At 36.3% G+C, this 12,564-nt stretch overlaps 1 protein-coding gene across 15 annotated transcripts in view; it reads left to right on the top strand.

Annotated features, from left to right (window-relative positions):
- ADAM22 (ADAM metallopeptidase domain 22) overlaps positions 1–12,564 on the top strand; it is a 236,835-nt gene that overhangs the window by 179,236 nt on the left and 45,035 nt on the right. For all 15 annotated transcript variants that reach the window (XM_065883907.1, XM_065883906.1, XM_065883901.1 and 12 more), the window contains 5 exons: positions 137–188; positions 5,961–6,060; positions 8,095–8,166; positions 8,387–8,479; positions 12,269–12,349. In XM_065883907.1, coding sequence (XP_065739979.1) covers positions 137–188; positions 5,961–6,060; positions 8,095–8,166; positions 8,387–8,479; positions 12,269–12,349 — 398 coding nt within the window. The remainder of the gene's footprint in view (positions 1–136; positions 189–5,960; positions 6,061–8,094; positions 8,167–8,386; positions 8,480–12,268; positions 12,350–12,564) is intronic.

The raw sequence follows: 12,564 nt of genomic DNA, 5'->3' as shown, positions 1-12,564 counted from the left end.
TCGATAGGGTCAAAGTACAATAGATTTTTGTTGCTATGCTTTACATAAAACAGAACATATACTTTTTAAAATAGTAACTACTTTGATGCATCTGTTTTCACTTTGTAACAAGGCATGTGTATTCATTTTCTCTTAGGTGAGTGTAAATGTGAGGACACGTGGTCTGGATGCATAATGGGAGACACTGGGTGAGCCACTTCTATTTAAAAATAACTCACTGTTCCTTTCTCTGCTGTGCTTTGTCTTCTTAGGAGGATGACACTCAATAACTTAGTGCCTGGAACCTTACCACAGGCATTTAAAATTGTATTTATGAAAACAATTGCTGTTCTTTAAGCTAGTAGGTCAAAGTTTTTTTTTTGGCTGGGGGAATTTGAAATGTGGTGAGTCAGGGGCATGCAGGATATATGATTCCACCAACTTCAGGTAAATATAATAATTGTTTTGAAGCATTTCTTTCTTTTTTAAAAAATTTATTGAAGTATAGTTGATTTACAGTGTTGCATTAAGTTCTACTGTACAACAAAGTGATTCAGGTATACATACATATATACATTCTTTTTCATATTTTTTCCATTGTGGTTTATTACAGGATATTGAATATAGTTCTCTTTGCTATACAGTAGGACCTTGTTCTTTATCCATTCTATATATAATAGTTTGCATCTGCTAATCCCAAACTCCCAATCCATCCCTCCCCCCGGCAACCCCAAGTCTGTTCTCTATGTCTGTGAGTCTGTTTCTGTTTTGTAGATAAGTTCATTTGTGTCATATTTTAGATTCCACATATAAGTGGTATTATATGGTATTTGTCTGTATCTTTCTGACTTACTTCACTCAGAATGATAATCTCTAGTTGCATCCATGTTGCGGCAAATGGCATTATTTCATTCTTTTTAATGGCTGAGTAGTATTCCATTGTATATATTACCACATCTTCTTTATCCATTCATCTGTTGATGGACGTTTAGGTTGTTTCCATGTCTTGGCTATTGTAAATAGTGCTGCTGTGAACATTGGGGTGCATGTATCTTTTTGAATTATAGTTTTGTCTGGATATACGCCTAGGAGTGGAATTGCTGGATCATACGGTAATTCTATTTTTAGTTTATTGAGGAACCTCCATAATGTTTTCCAGAGTGGCTGCACCCATCAACAGTGTAGGAGGGTTCCCTTTTCTCCACACCCTCTCCAGCATTTGTTATTCGTTAATTTTTTAAAGATGGCCATTTTGACCAGTGTGAGGTGGTACCTTGTCATAGTTTGATCAAAGACTTTTTAGCCTTGAATTTAGTCTGGAAATGTAAGAAATGAGCAACAACTTTGTTCTTGAAGTCTTACTTTCTAATTCCCTTTCCTTTTTTTTTTTTTTACATTTTTTTTCCCCTTTCCTTTTATCTTCTTCTATTCTAATTAAATGAGTTATAAACAGAAGTGTGTCTCAAAAGCAAAAACAAGAAGAGAGCCCTGATGAGTAGTTTTCTCAGATTTCCAGCAGCCTTCTACCTTATGTAAAAGCCTATGGTGTAAATGCTCCCACAGTGGCTGATTTCAAGCTACCTCTGTGAATTAAGAGTGGGAAGTGGTGTGCTCAGTCCATTTCCTAAGAAAAGTTTTCATTTTTATACTGTCATACCCTTGACACACTATCAGGCATCAATCTTTTATTCTTTCTAAATAAATTTTACAGCCATCCCTTTCATGCCAAGCTTATCATTACCACCTTACTTTAAACTTTTATTATCTTGTGCTGTTATTATTTTGATAACATTCCAGCTACTCACACAGCTTTCAGGCTCCCTCTCTCCCCTCCTGAACTCCACTTCCATCATAATTGAAAGGTATAAAGAATAAAAGAGTATACACTTGTATACGATCACCTAGATAAAAACAAAACAAGACACTGTCTGCACAGTTAAATCCCCCTGTGTTCTGTCTTATCGGTTCCCAACCCCGGCTAAGGTAACCACCACCTTGAATTTGGTTTATATCATTCACAGGTCAAATTTGGTTTACATCATTCACAGGTCAAATTTGGTCTATATCATTCACAGGTCCTTTTTTGTACTTTTACTGTATATGTGTGTGTGTGTTGGAGTAATACATAGCATGGCTTTGCATGTTTTCAGTTTATATGAAAGGCGTCATACTATATTTATTTTTCTGTGACTTACTTTCTTGATCAGCTTTATGTTTGTGGGGTTCATCCATGCTGATGTACATATATATATATATATATATATATATATATATATACAGCTCTAGTTCATTGAATGTGTACAGCACAATTTCTCCATTCTTCTTTTAATGCACATGAATTTTTATGTCAAACAGACGAATCGTGTCATTTTCCTGCTCAGAACTTTTGTGTCTCCATTGTGTAAAGAATAAGGTTCACATTCCTTCCTTCAGTATTTAGAGGTCCAAAATCTTTCTTCATACTCATTTGCAATCTCATTTTCTACTACTATTTATGCAGTTTGTTTACCGTAATTGTATATGGGTTTCCACCTTTTCTGATTTGTTAACCGTAATTCTACATGGATGTTCAGCCTCTGAAAAATATGCTCATCATAATTGTACATGAATTTCCAGCTTCTTTTGATTTCTTTAATATATTCTCTTCATCTGGAATTCTCAGGTTTTTTTCTATCTAACCACATTTTTAACCACTTGAGATTTATTATAATTTTTAACTCCTGCATTATAATTTGATTTTGTATGTCTTTGTTTCCTCTCACCAATTAAAATTTGTAAATTTTTGAGGATTATATATTGCACTAATTTTTATTTTTGTCAGACCTCACACCATACTCTCTTATACAGACTTGTTTTTCAATAAATATGTATTGATTGTATTTGAAATGTGAACTCCCAGCATATGCATGACAAGAAGAATAGATGATGGAGGGAATATACATGCAAATATTTTTCAAAATATCTTTGGACTTTTTGTGTTTAAAATATTTTTCAAAATATCTTTGGACTGGGCTTCTCTGGTGGCGCAGTGGTTGAGAGTCCACCTGCAGATGCAGGGGACACGGGTTCGTGCCCCAGTCCGGGAAGATCCCACATGCCGCAGAGCGGCTGGGCCCGTGACCCATGGCCGCTGAGCCTGCGCGTTCGGAGCCTGTGCTCCGCAAGGGGAGAGGCCACAGCAGTGAGAGGCCCGTGTAACGCAAAAAAAAAAAAAAAAAAATCTTTGGACTTTTTGCTTAGTATTAAGAAGAAATGATAAAAGTCTTTGTAGTTGTAATTTTCTAACAATTACTAAATTCCATGCTAGAGGTTCTTGTTTTTTAATCTTGTCTGATTATTCTGATTAAATAAAAGAATTATACAGACAACCTGCTTAGCACTAAGCATAATATGCAGCAAAATCAGTGGCTACACTCGAATATGCGTAGCTCTTTGCATTGGAACTCCTTACATCAAATAGTTGCATACAAGAGAAAAGCTCTTTACATAAAACATTGTCTGGTATGATGCCAGATATCATTTGATCTGTGCCAAACATCACCTATCAGCACTAATTATGGACATATATTTCCCATGGGTACATTCCCTCCCATTTCTACTTTCTGAAGTTCCTCTGTATTGTTAAATGTTGGAAAGCATTGTTGAAATGAAGACTGTCGGTCCTATTTAAAGGTATAAGAATTAAAAATGTAAGAATGCATTGAATAGATTTGTTACCCTGCAAAAAAGAAACTTTGGGGCCAAGCTTAGGGAGAGAAATGGTATCTGCTTTCAGGTATTGGAAGGGCCATGGTATGGTAAAGAATTAGTCTCATTGATATAGTTAACAATACAGGACTGTGTGCGGCAGTTATAGGAAGTCAGATGTGGCATAGGGAAGGTAAGTGCAATGTACAGATTTCAACTCTTCATGTGTAAAAAGAGCTTCCCTATCTGGGAAGAGTTTCTTGTCACTACTGGAGAGCAGACTGAGCTCCCAGCTGTGTAGTGGGCAGGAGGTTGGGCTAACCTGAACCCCCTGATGCTGCCTTTGCAGGGCAGGGGCTGAACTAGGCTTTGACTTCTAAGGGTCCAACACTGTAAATCAGTGACTTTCTTCTATAGCAGTAGAGAACCACCTCCGATTTTGACCAGTAGAATAAAGAGGGAACTTGAAGAAATTCCTGTTTAAATTCCATAATCCTGACAGGGATATATACGATGGATTATAGATAAGGCGATAAAAACATTGGCTGAAGTGTAGGCACTGAAAAGCAAAAAGGAAGTAATATATGTAAGAAAATTTTAAAATAATAAAGTTTATGACTTATTAGGAAAATGAAGCAAAGGAAGTAAAGTAGTTCAGACAGTTTAAACCCAAGACAACTTTATTTGGAGAGCTTGGCATGAAATACCTGGTAAATGAGTTTAGGGTAAATAATCGTAAATTCCATTAGTCAGTTCACTTAAGCATTAATCGTTATGCTAGGAAGAAGTAGGCATATAAACGGACAGGCTAGTGGGAGAGACTTTCCATTCTTATCTTAATTGTGTTTTCACTTTTATACAAAGCTCAATGTAAAATAATTTTTGAAAAATACAGAAAATAAAATTTGTATCACCTCTTTTCTCACCATTGGGTGACAACTGTGGTTAATGTTAAAATACTGCTGCTTAAATCTAGCAGTTTTGGGACTTTGCTAGCGGTCCAGTGGTTAGGACTCTGTGCTTCCACTATACAGGGCATGGGTTCGATCCCTGGTCAGGAACTAAGATCCTGCATGCCGCGTGGCGTGGCTAAAAAATAAAATAAAATAAATCCAGTAGTTTTTTCTCTTTACATGTTTACTATTTTATAAAATTTGGACTATGTTGGATATAACAGTTTATTCATTTTTTATTTAACATTATATATAGTCAGCATTTTTCTGAGCCTTCATTCTTTAACACTACCATGAATATTAATAAGTACATGGTATTCTATTTTATTAATATATCACAGTTTAGTTAACAGTTTTCTACTGTTGAACATTTAGATTATTTTCATGTTATTTGCTACTATAAATTGTGCCACCATAAATATCTTTATTCAGACATCTCTGCACACATAGCAAATCAACTCCTCAAGAAAAATTTCTGAGAGTAAAATTACTAGATTTAAGGATATTTCACATTCTGAAGATTCTTAATGCATAGTTCCAAATTGCTCTATTGTGAGGTTTCTTTTTTCTATTGACCCTTGATTATTTTGGGGGGGTATAATTTTTTTTTTTTTTTTTTTTTGTATTTTGAAGCAGTCTGAAACTTGAAGAGTTAGAAGAATAGTTACAAAGAACCTTTTTGTCTCTGAATTGCAAGTTTTTACATGGTGCCTATCACCTCCAAATACCTAACTTTATGTGCCTTTCTGCAAACAAAGGCATCTTCCTATAGGACCACAATACCACCAAGAAAATCATCTAATTCTTATCCCTCATTCAAGATCAGCCCTGTGTTTCTCCCATGTCATTTTAGCAAACGCTTCAGAATCAGGCATCACAGTCAGTTTTTGTTCTCTTCAATCTGGAACAATTCCTCAGTCTTTCTTTGACTGTCATGGCTTTGACACGTTCGGAGATTATAGGTCAGTTATTTTGCAGAATGCCCTGCAGTTTGGGTTCCAGCCCAGGTTTAATATTTAGGAAAGACTCATTGTGAAATAAACTATTTCTAACTCTCTTTGATGGAAATTACAGGTACTATAGGTGTGTTTCCTTTGAATGGATATGCAGATAATGAGCAAACCGTAGTTACTATTAGCCACCTAATGAAGAATTTAGAAAACTGCTTATTGAATAAACTCTTATGGATTGAATGCAAATGTTATACATAAGTGGAATTTTTTATTTATTCTTTTTTTTTTTTAGGAATAATGTACGTTAACAGTGTTCAGTTTTAAGACTATTCTACAAACAAGGGAGACTAAAATTGTACCCAGCTATTGCTTTTCTTCTCTTTTATAGCTATTATCTTCCTAAAAAGTTCACCCAGTGTAATATTGAAGAGTATCATGACTTCCTGAATAGTGGAGGTGGTGCCTGCCTTTTCAACAAACCTTCTAAGGTAATAAGTGTGATCAGAGTTATTAGTTATTAATCTTTCTAAAGTATTGTAAACACAGATTTTCATTCATTGTGTCTTATAAAAGAAAGCTTTTCAACTAGCTTATATATACACATTCTAGATACACTAAATATCTACATTTCTAAGTTGAATTAATCTTGGGCATTTGGGGTTACTCTGATGGGAATAAAAAGCAGGTAGAAATTAGTTTTGCTTTCTGAAAAATGTCCATTTTCTTTTTATATGGCCAAATGAGGATTCAGGGTTAGCTTACAAAAATGGTTTCACTTTGCCTTTCTTTTTCATGTTCTTGATACATTCCCCTCCCCTGCCTTTGGATACCGAATCACAATTCATACTGGTAGAAAAGGAGGCCTGTTTCCCCTCTTTACTCCCCACCACTGCCTTTCAGAATGAGCAGTACGATCAAAATTACAATACTTCTCATTATAAAAACTATCAAAATTACAATACTTCTCAGTATAGAAGCTAAGTCTGCTAAAAAGGAGAAGGTCTGGACTGAGACTGTCAGAGGCTTTCATAGCTTGCAGAGCATCCTCTGGTTACTGACTAGAAAACAGGTCTTCATCATACATTTGGAAGACTTTCCATGTTAAAGAAGAGTGTTTTGTCCTCGGTAATTATGTGAACTATGAAGTGCTTCCCTATATCACAGTGATATGTGGCATTGCCTTTGTAATCATTTACCTGGTTTCATTCTCTGTTCACTCCAGTGAAATTTAGGAAATTTCATACTGCACTGAAAATCAAATTGACAATTTTAAGACTCTTTCCAAAAGCTTCAGAAGGGATATTGGAACTAAATTCCTGCTTCTATAAATGAAAAACAATTCAAGTCTTTTAACCAAACTAATTGATTACTCTGAGCCCAGAGTAAGAGAATAACTGTGTTTTTTCATCTGGAGAATTTTAGTTTTGGCTTTCAAAGCTGCCACATTCATTATGACCCTTTCAACTAAAAATGAAATCTAGAGATGAGTTGATTCTTTTGTAGGAGAGGAGAGAGTATTTGAAATTAGGTGGGGACTTTTGTTGTTGCTTTCTTGATTTTTTGTTTGTTTGTTTGCTTGTTTTTTCCTTCTAGTTGGTTAAGAAAGTGTGTGTGTGTGCATGCATGCATGTGGGTGTGTACTCACTTCCATTCTATAATATGTAAACTTGTATTAACTTTTGAATGAATATTATATATCTGGAACATAGCAGCTATTTACTAGTTTTACCTATCACCATAAGATAAATTATACTCAAAAGATAATAAAATCAGCAGAAAGTTAAAAAATATAGAAGTCTCAAAATATACTCTTGTACAGGCCAAAAACTGCTTCCATCTCTGGGGCAAATTAATATTGCTGTTCTCTGCAGAGCTATCTTAATAGGAAGAGTTGTATTTTATATTAAATAAATCAGTGGATTTATTAATTTTTGTGATGTTTTCCTTATTGTCCATGAAAAAACTTTCTGTTTCACAAGGAAATAACAGTTAATAAAGGGCTTTTCGCATGTAATTGAACTTGATCCTCATAACAATTCATTAAGTAGATGGGAAGCTAATATTATTATTATTCCTGTCTTAAATACGAAAACACTTGGGCTCTGAGATGGCAAGCCATTTGCGCAAGATAAGTAGCTGAGCCACAATTTGAATCCAGATGTCTGACTCCAAATCCCTTGCGTCCTGTTTGAAATGAAATTTCAGGAGTCCATCTGGCTTGGTTTTAGTCAATGCCAAGATCATCTTTTATTTTGATGACACTTATCAGACCCTGCTTGATAGGTATGTTATATATGAAAATATGATTAAATATGAAATGGAAACAATATTAGACACTATGTTCTAAAGTTTCCAGTTCTAAAATTCTGAAGTCATACTTTGCAGTTTAGGAAAATAAAAATATATTTTGGAATGACTGACAGATATGCCAGAAGTGTAGGTGTGGCACTTGTGGTCTCTCGTAAGGTCTTTGATGTTGATTTTTCTGCATTTTAGTGCCCTTTTTGGTTTTCATTCCACAGCTTCTTGATCCTCCTGAGTGTGGCAATGGCTTCATTGAAACTGGAGAGGAGTGTGACTGTGGGACCCCGGCAGTAAGTCTCTGGGTGTTGGGATGATTTCTTTAGGTTGTTCGGGGTTATTCCAGGTTCACACACTGAAACATGAAGAGCAAGTATTATGCCTAGAAATTCATAAGATTTGTGGAAGAAAGATGCTTACTTTGAGGCTGTACATTGGTTTTAGAAAATATCCTGGTACTTTCAGGAAAATGACACCATTCTCTGACGTTTTGCAAATGTTTATATTCCTTAGGAATGTGTCCTTGAAGGAGCAGAGTGTTGTAAGAAATGCACCTTGACTCAAGACTCCCAGTGCAGTGATGGTCTTTGTTGTAAAAAGTGCAAGGTAAATAAATGTTGATTAATAACCAGCTGAAAGAAAAGAGGACATATGTGATTAAATTGTTAAGGCTAGGTAAATATAACCAAATAACAATAGTAAGACCTAACATTTGTTGAGTGATTAAGTGCCAGGTGCTTTACAGGAGCCTCACAAACTTTGTCAGGAGTAGTTACTCTTTTTATTCCCATCTAACAGATGAGAACACAGAGGCTTGTAGTGATTAAGTAGTTTTCCCTGGGTCTTATACCAAGTCAGGAGCTAGGGCCTGAATGTTTGTAATCCCCAGAGTTTGTCCTCTCTCTACTGCCTCTCTGAGGAGCATGCACGTTAAATGAAACCATTTAATGTGCTATCATATATATGTAATAACAATAATAAAAATAAAATGTAATATAATTTAAATGAAACTATTTTTTGAATGATGTGTTTCCTTCATTGTAAAGCCAAGTGGATATTCAATAGATCCTTCCCTTCTTGGTGCTCAGCTTGGTATATCTCTTGCATTAGCTGTTGAGGGAACAAAAGAAATCCCTTTAGACATTAAAACACCTTTCATGTGTTGTGCATGAGAGTTTAATGCATCCTTATACACCTTGTCTGTTTTCATCCTCCCAACAGTATCCTGTACCTGCCCCCAAATATTTAAGCCTCTACATCAAGACTACAGTTACCTGGGGCTTACCTTGCTCAAAGAAATCTATCTTTTTTCTCTTCTCATATAAAATCTGGTACAATATTCTACATTATTTCTGAGGTTCAATATCTTCCTCTCCCTCAGGTCTGTACATTTTATGGAGGCAGAGCCAGGCACTTACACTGTAATTGGTACAGGTCTTCAGTAAATAATTGTTGAATGAATGAATAATTATGCACAGCACTCTCTTACTGATTATTTGCTGATTGACTAACTTTAATGAGTTAAGAGAGGGTGAAATATGAACCTATCATATTAAATACCCTATTGTGTGCCAGAAACTGTACTAAGCACTTTCAAATTATGTCATCCTATATCCAGGTTTCATAACCCTGGCACTGTTGACATTTTTGGCCAGATAATTCTTCATTGTGAGGGTGTGTCTTACGTCTTGTAGGATATTTAGCAACATCCCTGACTTCTACCTACTAGTTGCCAGCAGCATCCTTCCAAGTCATGACACCACAGTGTCTTCAGACATTGCCAAATGTCCTGTTGTTGAGACTGCTGTCTTAGATAATGCTCATGGCTACACTTTTGGGATGGGCATTGTTATCCAGATGTTTCCAATGAGCAGTGCCAGTCTCCAGGAAGTGAAATAGCCTGCATAGGCTCACTCAGCTAGTAAGGGATAAACGTGCAGTTACATCCCACATTTGCTGGCAGGAATTTCTGTTGTTTCCACGTTACCACTGTGTCTCTGGCAGCGTTTTAAGAGAAGCAAAGCGCAGGCAGAGATCTCTGAAAGCACTCTCTAAAAACGGAAGATTAAACCAAATGTTAAACAGACATTCTTTCATGTTGGCTACCTCAACTGTTTATTCTCTCAGTTCCTCCCGCTGCTTTCCAGGGATCCCCAATCATTTATTTTAATTCTCAGTGTTTTAAGTCTGCCCATCCATAAAATGCATTTAATTATGCCATTTTTTCTTGGATTTCTACAGTTAGACTCTTTGTGATATAATCATTGACAGGAACAAGTACAAAATAATAAAATTAAAATATACAATAAAATGGCAGGGTTAACTATCCCAGAATATAAGTTACAACTTTACCAGTCAAGTAAGATCTCTTCTGCCACTTTCTCTACCCCACACCCCGACTCTCATCCCTAAAGGAGTCAGGCAGAAGAGTGAATGGAAAGGAGGGAATGGAAGAACAAGATGAGAAATCATATGTATCTCTGTTTTCTCCTGTATGTATTTATAATAATGTATCTGTAAGTCAGAGTTGGCAAACACTTTCTGTAAAGGGCCAGATAGCAAATAGTTTATGCTTTGTGGGTTATAAGGTCTCTGTTTCACTTACTCAACTCTTTCTTTGAAAGCAGCCATCGAAAATACAGAAGTAAATGGGTGTGGCAGTGTTCCAATAAAACTTTATGTATAAAAACAGGTAGCCAGGCTTCCCTGGTGGCGCAGTGGTTGAGAGTCCGCCTGCCGATGCTAGGGGACACGGGTTCGTGCCCCGGTCCGGGAAGATCCCACATGCCGTGGAGCAGCTGGGCCCGTGAGCCATGGCTGCTGAGCCTGCAAGTCCGGAGCCTGTGCTCCGCAATGGGAGAGGCCACAACAGTGAGAGGCCTGCATACCGCAAAAAACAAACAAACAAACAAAAAAAACAGGTAGCCAACCAAAGTTTGCCCTCAAGCCATGATTTGGGGACTCATTGGTTATTTACTTCTTTACTCTTTTTCTCCTTTTATTTGTATGTAAATTCCAAGAGGGCAGGGATTTGGGTTGATTTATTTACTGCTTTATCCCAGCACTTAGAACAAGTTCTCCTTTACTATGCTTTCTTTCAGAAGTTTCCTGACAGTTCTTGAACATTTACACTCCCACATAAACTCTACCTTAAATCTGCTCGTACTTCTACCTCAGAAGTTCTAGAATTGTAGCTTGCACCAATCCCAAGGAGGAAGAGAACCAGAGTATATGAAATTAACTTATCTTGCTTATTTCCTTATTTTTATGGCTTATGTACTCCCACTGAAATGTAAGTTCCTTGCCAGCAGGATTCTTGTGTTTTCTTCTCCACTGAGTCTCCAGTGGCTAGAGAGTCCCTAGCACATTTTAAGTGCCTAGCAAACACTTGGTGAATAAATGAATGAACACAAGTTTTGTTCTGATCTTCCGAAAAATATCTGTTGAACTCCTGATTGCAGTTGACAGTGTGCTGCTCATGTTCTATGGACAGCAGGAAACTGAAATGCCTGGAGGGTCGTGAACAAGGGAGAGAAGATGAAAGTTGTATGTGTGTGTGTGTATGGATGGGTGGGGAGGGGTCCCGAATACTGTGTATGTTTGTGTGAGCAGAGATAAAAGCATGGAAGGATCCCTCCCCAAATAGTAACGTTTTGGAGCAGGAAAGAGAGTGGGATTAAAGAGAGAAGGAGAAGGATGATAATTTTATAGATCTCTTTGTTTTGTTATAATGAATACTCTTGCAATTTATGAATCCAACAAGCATAACATTTAGTTGTACAACTCCCACACTTACAAAAAATATTTGAGTTGAAAACAGACAAAAAAACTCTCATACACAAATACAAATAATAGAAACATTAAAAAAGGAATAAAAGACCAAGCTATAGATCTGTATAAAAATTAGGCATGAGAGAAGATGGTAAAGGAAAGCATGGGAGGAAACAGCTTTGCCAGAAAATCTAACTTTTACAATTCAGTCCAAAATGTAACTTCCAAATTCTTGGCTGATGAGGTAAAAAAGAAAAATATGATAAAGGTGCCAGTAAGAATGAAGGGTAAAGTGTAAATCCAAAAGCTATTTGGAAGGAAGAATTACTAGAACTTGGACTGACTGTCCTTCTGGTACAGATGTACCATCAAGCACATCCTATTTTAACAAGATCTTGTAAGGCTTATGTGTGATGGCTATGCAAATTACTTTATATGTGAGAAACTCTGAGAACAATTAAGTTGACATTTCATGCAGTAACTGTGGTTTTCACAGATTTCCATCTTAAACTAGTTTAAGCTATTCCTATCCAAAAAAAAGATTCATTTCTCTTTTTTTAAAGATGATACTGTGAGAGGTTTTTTCCTTTGACAGCTTTGCACATTGATTTCTGTTCATTTTAGTTTCAGCCTATGGGAACTGTGTGCCGTGAAGCAGTAAATGATTGTGATATTCGTGAAACATGCTCAGGAAATTCAAGCCAGGTAATTTATGAATAATTTCTCTAAACCCAATGGGGGAAAAGTAGGAGTATGTTTAGTGTGCTGACCCCCAGGTGAAATGGAAACGGACAAGATACTCATGTTTCTCTTTCATGTCAACTCTCACCCTCCTTTTATTAATTTTTTGAGAATTGAAGTTTCAGTAATCAAAGCTCGAGCAGAGGTTCGGCGTGATTTTGTCTTAATGTTGAACTAAT

The sequence above is a fragment of the Phocoena phocoena genome, chromosome 9 (assembly GCF_963924675.1).
Source record: "Phocoena phocoena chromosome 9, mPhoPho1.1, whole genome shotgun sequence".
Taxonomy (NCBI): domain Eukaryota; kingdom Metazoa; phylum Chordata; class Mammalia; order Artiodactyla; family Phocoenidae; genus Phocoena; species Phocoena phocoena.
This window is presented reverse-complemented; position numbering and strand designations above follow the sequence as displayed.